Below are 15,037 nucleotides of genomic sequence, written 5' to 3' on the forward strand. Positions count from 1 at the left end.
ACAGAAGAAATGATAGATAGTTACAATGGATTAATAAAGGCAGTTAAAATGAGTGTACTAAAGCTAATGTATCAATCAAATTACAGAAATGTAAATTTTGACATCAAAATCATAAAATATTGAGGGGGAGTAAAAGTATAGTTTTTGATTGCTATTAAAATGTTAAGTTGTTATCAGCTTAAAATAGCCTGTAATAAGTAAAAGATGTTTTATGTTATCCCCATGGTAACCACAAAGCAAAAACCTAAAAAGAAAGGATTCAAATCATACCACCACAGAAAACCATCAAATCACAAAGGAAGACAGCAAGAGAGGAAGAAGCAAAGGCTCTAAAAAATAACCAGAAAACTAATTACAAAATGGCAGTAGCAAATATCAATTATTATCTTAAGTGTAAATGGATAAAAAAATAAACAAAAAAACATGCCGGATGCAGTGGCTCATGCCTGTAATCCCAGCCCTTTGGGAGGCCAAAGCAGGTGGATCACGAGGTCAGGAAATCAAGACCAGACTGGTCAACATGGTGAAACACTGTCTCTACTAAAAATACAAAAATTAGCCAAGCATGGTGGTGGGCACCTGTAATCCCAGCTACTCGGGAGGCTGAGGCAGGAGAATTGCTTAAACCTAGGAGGCAGAGGTTGCAGTGAGCCAAGATCACGCCACTGCACTCCAGCCTGGGTGACAGAGAAAGACTCCGACTCAAAAACAAACAAAAAACAGACCCAACAATATACTAGCTACAAGAGGCAGTAGGGATACATATAGACTGAAAGTGAAGAAATAGAAACAGATATTCTAGGTAAATGGAAACCAAAAGAGAGCTAGAGTGGTAGCTATAACTAGACAAAACAGACTAAGTAAAAAACTGTAAACTGAGACAAAGAAGGTCATTGTATAGTGATAAAATGGTCAATTCATCAGGAGGATCTAACTATTATAAATATATATGCATGCACCTATAGAGCACCTAAACATATAAAGCAATTACTAATATGAGGGGAGAGACTGAAATGCAGTAACAGTAGGGGACTTCAATACCCCACTTGCAGCAATGAACACATTATCTAGACAGAAAATACAGAAATATTGGCCTTGAATTACACTCAGACTAAACAGATCTGGCATATACAGAACATTCCATCCAATAGCAACAGAATAAACATTATTCTCAAGCACATGCAGAACATTCTCCAGGATCATATGTTAGAGGTCATATAATAAGACTTTAAAAATGTAAGAGGAGGCCAGGCGCGGTGGCTCATACCTGTAATCCCAGCACTTTGGGAGGCTAAGGCGGGTGGTTCACTTGAGGTCAGAAGTTCGAGACCAGCCTGGCCAACATGGTGAAACTCCATCTTTACTAAAAATACAAAAAATTAGCTAGGTGTGATGATGGGTGCCTGTAATCCCAGCTACTCGGGAGGCTGAGACAGGAGAATTGCTTGAACCTAGGAGGCAGAAGTTAAAGTTAGCAAAGATCGCACCATTGGACTTCAGCCTAGGCAACAAGAGCAAAACTCCATCTCAAAAAAAAAAAAAAAAAAAAGTAAGAGGATTGAAATCATATTAGGTACCTTTTCCAATCACAATAGCATGAAACCAGAAACCAATAACAGGGGAAATCATGGAAAATTCATAAATATGTGGAAATTAAACAGTATACTCCTGAATCACCAACGGGTCCAAAAATAAATCAAAAAGGAAATCATAAAATACCTTGACACACATGAAAATGGAGACACAACATACAAAAACTCATGATATGCAGCAAAAGCAGTTTTTTTCTTTGTTTTTTCTTTTGAGATCTGGTCTCACTGTCACCCAGGCTGGAGTACAGTGGCATGATCACAGCTCACTGCAGCCTCAACCTCCTGGGTTCAAGTAATCCTCCCATCTCATCCTCCCAAGTAGCTGCAACTACAGGCATGTGCCACTATGCCTGGGTAATTTTTTCAATTTTTGTAGAGACAGGGTTTCACCATGGCTGGTCTCTGGGCTCAAGCCTTGGCCCCACAAAGAGCTGGGATTACTGACGTGAGTCATCACACCCAGCCAACAAAAGCAGTTCTAAGGGGGAAATTTATAGCAATAAACATCTATATCAGAAAAGAAGAAAGGCATCACATTACCTGACTTTAAAATACACTATAAAACTATAGTAACCAAAACAGTATGGTATTGGTATAAAAACAAGACACATAGGCCAATGGAACAGAATAGAGAACCCAGAAATAAATACACGCATTTACAGCCAACTGATTTTTCAAAAGGTGCCAAGAACATACAGTGGGGAAAGGACACCTGCTTCAATAAATTGTACTGGAAAAACTGGTATCCATCTGCAGAAGAATAAAACCAGACCCCCATCTCTCACCACATTAAAACAAAAAAATCAACTCAAACTGGATTAATGACTTAAACATAAGACCTGAAACTATAAAACTACTAGAAGATAACACAGAGAAAATGTTTCAGGATATTGGTCTAAGCAAAGATTTTATGGCTAAGGCCTTAAAAGCACAGGCAACAAAACGAAAAATAGACAAATGGGACTATGTTAAACTAAAAAGCTTCTGCATAGCAAAGAAAACATTCAACAGAATGAAGAGACAACATGTAAAATGGGGGAAAAATACTTGCAAACTATTCATTTGATAAGGCAATAATATCCAGAATATACAAGGAATTCAAACAATTGAACAACAACAAAAAAACAAATAATCCCATTAAAAAGTGGGCAAAGGGCCAGGCGTGGTGGTTCACACTTGTAATCCCAGCACTTTGGGAGGCAGAGGTGGGCGAACCACTTGAGGTCAGAAGTTCAAGACTAGCCTGGGCAGCATGTGAAATCTCATCTCTACTAAAAATGCAAAAAGTAGCCAGGCATGGTGGCACACCCCTGTAGTCCCAGCTACTCGGGAGGCTGAGGTGGGAGAATCACTTGAACCTGGGAAGCAGAGGCTGCAGTGAGCTGAGATCATGCCACTGCACTCCAGCGTGGGCAACAGAGCGAGACTCCATCTCAAAAAAATACAATACAATACAATACAACACAACACAACACAACACAACACAAAAGTGCACAATGGACATGAATACACATTTCTCAAAAGATGACAAATAGCCAATAGCTATATGAAAAAACGTTCAACATCACTAATCGTCTAACAAATGCAAATCAAAACCACCCTGAAATATCATCTTACCTCAGTTAGAATGCAAAAAGATACAAAATAACAAATGCCGGCAAGGATACAAAGAAAAGGGAACTCTTAGATGCTGTTGGTGGGAATGTAAATCAGTACAACCCTTATGGAAAACCATCACGGAGATTCCTCAGAGAACTAAAAACAGAACTATTACATGATCCAGCAATCCACTATTGGGCATTTATCCGAGGGAAAGAAAATCATATCAAAGGGATACCTGCACCCCCATGTTTACTGCAGCACTATTCACGACAGCCAAGATACGAGCTGGTCATAGTATAGCTGCTTGTGCCTGTAATCCCAACATTTCTGGAAGGTCAAGACAGAAGGATAACTTGAGGCCAGTAATTGGAGACCAGCTTGGGCAACATAGTGCAATTCTGTCTCTACAAAAAAGAATTAAAAATTTAGTTGGGCATGGTGGTGCATGCCTGTAGTCCTAGCTACTCGGGAAGCTGAGGTGGGAGGATCTCTTAAGCCCAGGAATTTGAGGTTGTAATGAGCCATGATTTTACCACTGCACTCTAGCCTTGGGTGACAGAGAGAGACCCTGTCTTTTTTTTTTTTTTTTTTTTTTTTTTTTTTGCGATAGGGTTTCCCTTTGTCACCCAGACTGAAATGCAGTGGCATGATCTCGGCTCACTGCAGCCTCAACCTTTCTGGGCTCAAGTGATCCTCCCACCTCAGCCTCCTTAGGGGCTGGGACTACAGGCATGTGCCACAATACCCAGCTAATGTTTGTATTTTTTGTAGAGATGGGGTGTCACTATGTTGCTCAGCCTGGTCTCAAACTCTTGGGCTCAAGTGATCTGCTGCCTTGGCCCCACAAAGTGCTGGGATTACAGGTGTGAGCCACTGCGCCTGGCTGACTCTGTCTCTTCCCAGAAAAAAAAAAAAAAAAGGAATATTCTTCATTCCTAAAAAGAATGAAATCTCATCATTTGCAGTACCATGGATGGAACTGAAGGTCATTATGTTAAGTGAAATAAGCCAGGCACAGAAAGACAAATGTTGCATGTTCTCACTCATATGTGAGGGCTAAAAAAAGTTTATCTCATGGAGGTAGAGATAGTTACCAGAGGCTGGAAAGGACTTGGGGAGGATAAAGAGAGAGGCTGGTTAATAGATACAAACATGGATAGAAGGAATAAGTTCTAGTGTTTGACAGCATAATAGTGACTATAGTTAATGATAACTGCATATTATTTGCATATTTCAAAATAGCTAGAAGATTGGAAATACTTCCAACTCAAAGAAATGATAAAGGTTTGAGGTGATGGAAACCTTAAATACCCCAATCTGGTTCTTTGTTTTAAGATGGAGTTTTGCTCTGTTGCCTAGGCTGGAGTACAATGGCACTATCTCAGCTCACTGCAACCTCCAACTCCCTGCTGCAAGTGATTCTCCTGCCTCAGCCTCCCGAGCAGCTGGGACTACAGGCACACGCCACCAAGCTCAGCAAATTTTTGTATTTTTAGTAGAGATAGGGTTTCACCACGTTGGCCAAGCTAGTCTTGAACTCCTGACCTCAGGTGATCCACTAGCCTTGACCTCTCAAAGTGCTGGGATTACAGGCGTGAGCCACCGTGCCCAGCTAAAATACCCCAATTTGATCAGTACATATTGTATACATGTATGAAAATACCACATGTACCTTGTATGTACAATTATTATGTATTAATTTTAAAAACAATTTCAGAAAAAGAAGATCTCAACAATCTAACACTACATGTCAAGGCACTAGAGAAAGAACAACAGACGAAGGCCAAAATTAGCAGAAGGAGGGAAATAACAAAGGTCAAAGCAGAAATAAACAAGGACTAGAAAAATAACAACAAAATCAATGAAGCTAAGAGTTTTTTTTTTTTTAAAGATAAACAAAATTGACAAACTATTAGCTAGACTAAGAAAAAAAGACAACTCAAAATCAGAAATGAAGCCGAGTGCAATGGCTCATGCCTGTAATCCAGCACTTTGGGAAGCCGAGGCAGGTGGATCACTTGAGGTCAGGAGTTCAAGACCAGCCTAACCAACACAGTGAAACTCCATCCGTACTAAAAATAAAAACATTAGCTGGGCATAGTGGCACACACCTGTAGTTCTAGCTACTTGGGAGGCTGAGGCAGGAGAATCACTTGAATCCAGGAGGCAGAGATTGCAGTGAGCCAAGATCGTGCCACTGCACTCCAGCCTGGGCAATAGACCAAGATTCCGTCTCAAAAGACAGCAGAAACAAGAGGACACATTATAATTGATAACACAAATATAAAGGATCCTAAGAAACTACTATAAACAATTATACACCAACAAATTGGATAGCCTAGAAGAAATGCATAAACTGCTAGGTACATACAACCTACTAAAATTGAACTATGGAGAAATAGGAAATCTGAAAAGGCCAGGCGCGGTGGCTCATGCCTGTAATCCCAACACTCTGGAAGGCCAAATGGGCTGCTTGATTGAGCCCAGGAGTTTCAGACCAGCCTGGGCAATATAGTGAGACCCCATCTCTACAAAAGATACAAAAATTAGCCAGGCATGATGGCATGTGCCTATAGTCCCAGCTACTAGGAAAGCTGAGGTGGAAGGATCAGTTGAGCCCAGGAGAGGTTGCAGAATAGATCAATAACAAGGAAATTGAATTAGTAATAAAGTCTCCCATCAGAGAAAAGCTCAGGATCAGACGACTTTACAGCTGAATTCTACCCAACATTTAAAAAAGAACTAGTATCAATCCTTCTCAAACCCTTCCAATAAATTGAACCAGAGAGAATACCTCTAAACTCATTTTATGAGGCCAATAATACCCTGATACTAAAGCCAGACAAGGACAGTACAAGAAAAGAAAATTACAAGGCAATAGCCCTGATGAACATAGATGCAAAAATCCTCAACAAAATACTAGCAGATCTAGTTCAACATCATATTTTTTATTTCATTTTATTTTTTGAGACAGAGTCTCACTCTGTCACCCAGGTGGAGTGCAATGGTGCAGACTTCCGCCTCCCAGGTTCAAGCAATTCTTCTGCCTCAGCCTCCTGAATAGCTGGGGCTACAGGTGTGCGCCACCATGCCAGGCTAATTTTATTGTATTTTTAATAATGACAAGTTTTCACCATGTTGTCCAGGTTGTTCTCAAACTCCTAACCTCAAGTGATCTGCCTGCCTCAGCCTCCCAAAGTGCTGGGATTACAGGAGTGAGCCACCACATCCAGCCACTCACCACTTTTCAGCATAGTACTGGAATTCCTAGCCAGCGCAATTAGGCAAGAGAAAGAAATGAAAGGCATGCCAATAGAAAAAGAAAAAGTGCAATTCTCTGTTTGCTGAGGACATGATCTTATATAGAGAAAACCCTAAAAACTCCACCAAAAAAAAACTGTTAGAACTGAAATGAATTCAATAAAGTTTCAGGATACAGAATCAACATATAAAAATCAGTAGCACTTCTTTTTTTTTTGGTGAGATGGGGTCTTGCTCTGTCACCCAGGCTGGAGTGCAGTGGCATAATCACAGCTCACTGCAGCTTCAACCTCCTGGGCTCAAGCGATCCTTCCACATCAGCCTCTGGAGTAGCAGGTGTGCACCACTATACTTGGCTATTTTTAAAAATTTTATGTAGAGACAGGGTCGCCCTATGTTGTCCAGGCTGGTCTTGAACTCCCAGACTCAAGCAATCCTCCCACCTCAGCCTCCCAAAGAACTGGGATTACAGGTATAAGTCACTGCATCCGGCCACAGTGGCATTTCTATACATTAATGACAAACTATCCAAAAAAGAAATTAAGAAAATAATCCCATTTGCAATAGCAAAAACAACAAAAACTACTTAGGTGTAAATTTAACCAAGGAGGTGAAAGATACTGAAGACTCTACATATCCAAGAAAGAAACTGAAGAAAATACAAATAAATGAAAAGATATCCTGTATTCTTGGATTTGAAAAATTAACATTGCTAAAATGTCCATATTATGTAAAGCAATCTACAGATTCAATGCAATCCCTATGAAACTTCCAATGAAATTTTTTACAGAAATAGAAAAAAATCCTTAAATTTATATGAAATGACAAAAGACCCCAAATTGCCAAAACAATCAGGCCAAAAGAACAAAGCTGGAGGCATCGCACTCCCTGATCTCAAAATATGTTGTTACATAAAGCTGTTATAATCAAAACTGCATGTTCTGGCATAAAAACCGACCTGTAGACCAGTGGAACAGGATGGAATGCTCAGAAATAAACCCAGGCATTTATGGTCAAATGATTTTCCACAAAGGTGCCAAGAACATAAAATAGGGAAAGGACAGTAAATAAATAGTGTCAGGAAAACTGGATATTCACAGGCAGAAGAATCAAAGTGGATCCTTATATCATAAACAAAAACCAGCTCAAAATGGATTAAAGACTTCAACATAAGACCTGAAACTATGAAACAACTAGAAGTAAACCTGGAGAAGCTCCACAATGCTGACGGAGCAATGATTATTTTGAATGTGACCCTGAAAGCACAGGCAATAAAAGCAAAAATAGACAAAGGGAATTGCATCAAATGTGAAAGCTTCTGCACAGCAAAGGAAACAATTAACTAAGGGGAGAGACAACACAAATAGGTGAAAATATTTGCAAACCATACATCTGATAAGCAGTTAATATCTAAAATATATAAGAACTCAACTCATTAGCAAGAAAACAAATAACCTGATTTTAAAATGGACAAAGAACCAGAACAGATATTTCTCAAGACATACAAATGTCCAGTGGGTTCATGACAAAAATGTTCAACATCATTACGCATTAAGGAAAGAGAAATTAAAACCACAATGAGCGATCACCTCACACCTGTTAGAATGGCTATTATCACAAAGATGAAAGGTAACAAGTGCTGGCAAAGATGTGGAGATAAAGGAATCCTGTACTTTGCTGGTGGGAATGTAAATTAGTACTGTTATTATGGAAAATGGTATAAAGATTTGAAAAACTAAAACCAGGCCAGGTGTGGGAACACATGCCTATAGTCTCAGATACTTGGGAAGCTGAAGTGGGAGGATCGCTTGAGCCTGGGAGTTCAAGGCTGCAGTGAGCCATGATTGTGCCACTGTACTCCAGCCTGGGAGACAGAGCAAAACCCAGTCTTTAAAAACAACAACAAAAAACCCCTACTACCAGCAATCTGACTTCTGGATATACATCCAAAGGAATTGAAATCAATACGTTGAAGGGATATCTACATGCCCATGCTCATTGCAGTATTATTCACAAAAGCCAAGATATGGAATCAAACTAAGCATCTGTCAGTGGATAAATGAATAAAGAAAATGTGATATATCTGGAACACTATTCAGCCATTAAAAAGGAAATTCTGCCATTTGCAACAGCATGGATGGAACTGGAGGACACTATGCTAAGTGAAATAAGCCAGGCACAGAAAGACAAATACTGCACGATTTCACTTACATGTGGAATCTAACAAACATTGAACTCATCGAAGTTGAGAGTAGAGGTGGTTACCACAGGCTAGGGAGGGGAGTGAGGAATGAGGAGTTTTTGGTCAAAGGGTATAAAGTTTCAGTGAGGAGATCTGACACCTATTGCATGGCAGAGTGACTATCGTAAATAAAAGGTATCGTGTATTTCAAAATAGCTGAGCAAATTTCAAATGCCTCACCACAAAAAATAAGTGAGGTGAGAAATATGTTAGCTTGATTTAATCATTCCACATTGTGTGTGTGTGTGTGTGCGTGCGTGTATATAGATACATAATCTCTCAAAACATGACATTGTACCCCATTAATGTATAAAATTTTGATTTATCAATTAAAATATTAATAAATTAAAAAGCTAATGTATTGATGGATTAATATCATTAAAGATAATATTGAAGAGAAAAAGCATCTATAGAAGAATATGTTCAGTATGATACCAGATATAGAGAATATGCAAAACAGAGAATGCAAACATTTGTGGAAAAGAATGCATGGGAATAATATACACCGAATTCGGGTAATGGTTACATCAGGAAATGGAAGGGAGTGAGATCATTAAAGATATACAGAGGGCTTTTATCTACAGTATTATATTATTATTTTATTTTAGGCAGAGTTTCCCTCTGTTGCTTAGGCTGGAGTGCAGCGGCACTATCTCAGCTTGCTGCAGCCTCAACCTCCCCGGCTCAAGTGATCCTCCCACCTCAGCCCCTTGAGTAGCTAGGACCACAGGTATGTACCACCACGCTCAGCTAACTTTTTAATTTTTTTGTAGAGATGGGGTTTCACCATGTTGCCCAGGCTGGTCTCCAACTCTTGAGCTCAAGCAATCCTCCTGCCTCGGCCTCCCGAAGTGCTGGGACTACAGGCGTGAGCCACTGCTCCTGGCCTGTGTTTTATTTCTTTACCTAGGTGGCAAATAGCATGACTACTTATTCCGTTCAGACTTCTGTGCCTAAAGTATTTCATCATTTTAAAAAACACTCTTTCTAGAAACCAATGATTTGAGGAGGGTTGAAGGAGTTAGATATTGTTAGCATATGATTGCCATTTTCAAATATTTGAAGGAACACGTATAAGAAAAAAAGGTATTTTGCTTTGCTAATGCATATGTACAAGCATTTGTTAACTGTAAGCCACACACATATTGCTATCACTGCTTCAGAGGACAGAATGAGGACAAATGGGAAGACTCTACAAGGAGGAAGGTAGATTTGGGCTCAGTATAGAGACATGCTTAACAATCAGAGGCAGCACAGCGTCAGAGATGAGAGCAAGACGGTTTGGAGCCAGCCTGCCTGGGTTCCGGTCTTGGCTCTGCTCTTTGTAGGCAGAATGATTTGGGGCAAATCATTTAACCTCTCTGTGCCTGTTTCCCATTCTGTAAAATGGGAATAATACAGAGTGCTTACCTCAAAGGCTAGAATAAGGATTAAATGCTTATTTGTAAAGTGCCTAGAACAGTGCCTGATACATAACAAATGCTATGTAAGTGTCCATAAAATAAATCTAACAAAGAATCTAGCAAATAAAGAGCTTGTCTCGCAAAGCAGTAAACTATTCAAGGGCTCATGCAAAGGCTGGATAAATCTCTTTTAAGGATGGCGCAGGGGAATCCTTCCCTTCTAGTCTAGAGATGTATGCTTCTTAAACTTCATTATGCACAGAAACCACACAGGGATATTAAAATGCAGATTCTAATTCAGTGAGCCTGAGATAGGGCCTGAGATTCTTTTTTTCTCTTTTTTCTGAGATGGAGTCTCTCTCTGTCGTCCAGGCTGGAGTACAGTGGTGCAATCTCAGCTCACTGCAACCTCCGCCTCCCGGGTTCAAGTGATTCTCCTGCCTCAGCCTCCCGAGTAGCTGGGAATACAGGCAGATGCCACCACACCCGGCTAATTTTTTTTTTTTTTTTTTTTTGTATTTTTAGTAGAGATGGGGTTTCACCATGTTGGCCAGGCTGGTCTCAATCTCCTGACCTCGTGATCCGCCCACCTCAGCCTCCCAAAGTGCTGGGATTACAGGTGTGAGCCACCACGCCTGGCCTGAGATTTTTTATTTCTAACAAGTGGTGCCAATGCTATGGTTCTCCTGAGGGCTACACTTTAAGTAGCAAAGCTCTAGATGGTTTTAGTCCTACTGTCATACATCACAATTTCAAAGATGCTTAGTTTTTTATTTTATTTTATTTTATTTATTTATTTTTTTTGAGACCAAGTCTCACTCGCTCAAGCTAGAGTGCAGTGGCCCAATCTCGCTCACTGCAACCTCTGCCTCCCAAGTTCAAGCAATTCTCCTGCCTCAGCCTCCCGAGTAGCTGGGATTACAGGCACCCGCCACCACACCCAGCTAATTTTTTTCCATTTTTAGTAGAGATGGGGTTTCACCATGTTTGCAAGACTGGTCTCAAACTCCTGACCTCAGGTGATCTGCCCACCTCAGCCTCCCAAAGTGCTGGGATTATAGATGTGAGCCACCATGCCCAGCCTCACAGATGCTTAGTTTTTATCTCTGATGAATCAATTTGCAGCAAATTCTAAATATAGTTCTCTTTCAAAACCAACTTTTGGCCGCTTAATCAACCAATAATAGTTTGACTACTAAAATAACTAAGTTTTTATTGTTGTTGTTTTGTTTTTTGTTTTTTAAGAGATGGGGTTTTTCCATGTTGCCAGGACTGCTGGCTTGAATTCCGGGACTCAAGCGATCCTCCTACCTCAGCCTCCCAAAGTGCAGGGATTACAGGCATGAGCCACTGTGCCTGGCCTAGGACTAAGAATTTATAGGAGGTTTGGGGTGATGTTTTATATAAACATATATATTTCCATAATGCACATACTTTTTTTTTAAGAGATGGAGTCTTGCCCTGTCACCCAGGCTGGAGTGCAGAGGAGCAATCATAGCTCACCATAGACTCTAACTCCTGTCCCCAAACAATCCTTCCACCTCAGCCACCATAATTGCTGGAATTATTAATACAAGAGGCAGCCAGTGAGCCCAGCAATAATTACAATTTTTATATTAAATTCAGACTTTTGTCATTTGGATTTTCTTAAAGCAGAAACATCTATATGAGAAATAAAAATAGTAAAGTATAAAAGAGGCAGTTCCTGCACTGTTTGGGAATCTACATCAGAGTCTGCATTTGATATAATAGAGAAGAGAATGCCACTCTAGATTCCCAAGCAAGGAAGTGAGAGAAGAAAAACCATGTTTGGGAGCAGGATAAATTGGAAAGGAGAATATCGAGGCTCGAAGTGAACACACAAAATACTGAGCTGATAATTTTGTTCAAGTGTGGAGGTACGGTTCCGAGAGCTGCTAATGAGGAAGACCAGTGGGATTCACATTTTCGAAGACACTAATTCAACAATAAGCTGAAGAGGCAAATGAGACTTCGGTGGACTCTCGTGAATCATACTGGGCTCCAGCGGGCGTCTCAACCATTTGATGTAGACACAACTGGGCCTCCAGGTACAATTTGAAATATGAGTATGTTCTGAGACAGATCTTTAACACCGTGATCCAGAACAGAAACCCAGAGAGGCTTGCTACTTGGGGATGGTTGATGTGAATTCCGGTGATTTGGTCTAAATTATACTCCATGCTTTCTTTCCTTCAGGAAATCTTCATTGATCATAGTTGACTTAGAACCATGGGGACCCCAGAGTTTTTCTAGGCCTGGCTGTATACAGGCATTGAATCTTGTGGCTAGTATGTACCTACTGTTTTGCGGCTTTGGCCACAAAGTGGTTCATGGTTATTCAACATAAAGCTATCAAAGGCTGGGCCTGGTGGCTGATGCTTGTAATCCCAGCACTTTAAGGGGCCAGGGTGGGAGGGTCCCTTGAGCCCAGGAGGTCAAGACCAGCATGGGCAGCATAGTGAGACCTCATCTCTACTTTAAAAGAAAAAAAAAATGCCTGTATTTTCATGCGTGTAGTCTCGGCTGCTTGTAAATGCACATGCCTGTAGTCTCAGCTACTCGGGGAGGATCACTGAGTTGGAGGCTGCAGTGAGCTGTGATTGCGCCACCGACAGCACTCCAGCCTGGGCAACAGAGCAAGGCCCTGTCTCAAAAGCAATGTTAAACTACTGGAACCAACTTCTCCTGCTGCCTCTAGGAGCACAATTTGCAAGTATCCTTAGATCTAAAATAGCCACTGAGTGGAGAGAAAATAAAGAGGCAGTGAACAGTATATTTTATTTCTTTGTTCCTCTACTTGTCTAGGTCAAAGTGGAGAGTTTCCTGGTCTATATATTTTTAAAGTAGGGCATAAAAGAAGTCAGGGAGAGACAGGAGAAATAGGGATTCGAGCAGATAATTCTAGAGTTTTCTTTACAATTGGGTTACTTTTTTTTTTTTTTTTTTTTTTTGAGACGGAGTTTCGCTCTGTTGCCTAGGCTGGAGTGCAGTGGAGCGATCTCGGCTCACTGCAAGCTCTGCCTCCCGGGTTCACACCATTCTTCTACCTCAGCCTCCCAAGTAGCTGGGACTACTGGTGCCCGCCACCACGCCCAGCTAATTTTTTTTTTTTTGTATTTTTAGTAGAGATGAGGTCTCACTGTGTTAGCCAGGATGGTCTAGATCTCCCGACCTCGTGATCCGCCTGCTTCAGCCTCCGAAAATGCTGGGATTATAGGCGTGAGCCACCGCGCCCGGCCAAAATTGGGTTACTTTTACCAGTTTGTTTTTACTCACCACCACTGCACAGAGATTGTATTTAGGATATTTCCGGAAAATTGGGCAAATATAAGGAGTGAGGTCCAAATTAGTGAGTGGGTAATGAATATCCGTTCTCAGCTTCCTTTTCGTTGTACCCTGAATGTCAAACCTGCAGGGATAATGTGTAAAATACAAAGTAAGCTTGTGAAACACTCATTTGTCTACATGACAAATTCCAAGTATCTTAAAAGTAATTTCTTGGCTGGGCACAGTGGCTCATGCCTGTAATCCCACAATGTTGGGAGGCCAAGGTGGGCATATCCCTTGAGCCTAGGAGTTTGAGATCAGCCTGAGTAACAAGGCAAAACCCTGTCTCTACATAGAATTCTCACCTGTAGTCCCAGCTACTCAGGAGGCTAAGGTAGGAGGATCACCTGAGCATAGGGAGGCTGAGGGAGTCATGATCGAGCCACTGCACTCCAGCCTGGGTGACGGAGTGAGACCCTATCTCTAAAAAAAAGTAATCTCTGGCCTGGTGTGGTGGCTCACGCCTGTAATCTTAGCACTTTGGGAGGCTGAAGTGGGTGGATCACTTGAGGTCAGGAGTTAGAACCAGTCTGGCCAACATGGTGAAACCTCGTCTCTACTGAAAATGCGAAAAAATTAGCCGGGCATGATGGTGGATGCCTGTAATCCCAGGTACTCAGGAGGCTGAGGTCGGAGAATCACTTGAACCTGGGAGGTGGAGGTTACAGTGAGCTGAGATCACACCACTGCACTCCAGCCTGGGCGACAGAGCGAGACTCCATCTCAAAAAAAAAAAAAAAAGTAATTTCTTGGAAAGATTATTTGGTACAGACTTATAAATTACTTTTCTCTTATCTATTTAAATACCACATCCACAAACCTCACCAAAATGAGACTGGAAGTTGAATCAGGGAGTGAGATAGTAAAGATTCAAGCTAAACTTGAATCTAGTAGGGCAAAAAGAAAGGGATAACCAAGGCTCTCAGCATTGGGGGAAGTGGAAACCACATTGATAATTCCTGAGGCTTTTGCTCCAACTGAACCTGTTTATTCTAACCAAGCTGGCTCAGCTTTTCCTTATCTTGATTTCGGCACAGGTAGTCTTGGCAATGTTGTTTTCAAGCTCTGAGGTTTTTTTTTTAACGTTTTAATATAATGTTTTAATAAGAACATTTTGTGAAAATCTTTCACATTCTGTATTGTTACATAGATCCTAAGTTTGTAAATCTAGGCTCACATCAGTTACTCAGAAGCTTTAAAAAAAAAAATTATGTTCATTTTGGAAAAATGGCTGATGTAGGTCTGAGGCTGAGAAATTACTGAGATCGAGACATTCTTGTGCCAGAAAGCAAAATACCCTGTTTTCAAAAAACTAAGGGAATGCCATGTGATCCAGCAATTCTATACCTGGGTATCACCCCAAGAGAAATGAAGACTTAGGCCCACATAACAAGCTATCTGCTAGTGTTTGTAGAAGCTGTATTCCTAACTACTCAAAACTGTAAACAACCCAAATGTCCATCAACTGGTGGAGACGTGCAACTGTGGTACACTCACAAAAAGGAATAGCACACAGCAGTAAAAAAGGGACCACTAATGCATGCAACAACACGTATTTCAAAAGAATCATGCTAAGTGAAAGACAAACT

General features: G+C 40.8%; 1 protein-coding gene across 1 annotated transcript in view; it reads right to left on the reverse strand.

The window, feature by feature from the left end:
- Positions 1-15,037, reverse strand: part of USP50 (ubiquitin specific peptidase 50) — a 46,857-nt gene that overhangs the window by 16,581 nt on the left and 15,239 nt on the right. The window contains exon 6 of the mRNA XM_077939400.1: positions 13,398-13,530. Within this exon, the coding sequence (XP_077795526.1) occupies positions 13,398-13,530 (133 nt within the window). The remainder of the gene's footprint in view (positions 1-13,397; positions 13,531-15,037) is intronic.

This window comes from Macaca mulatta, chromosome 7 (assembly GCF_049350105.2).
Source record: "Macaca mulatta isolate MMU2019108-1 chromosome 7, T2T-MMU8v2.0, whole genome shotgun sequence".
NCBI classification, from domain to species: Eukaryota; Metazoa; Chordata; class Mammalia; order Primates; family Cercopithecidae; genus Macaca; species Macaca mulatta.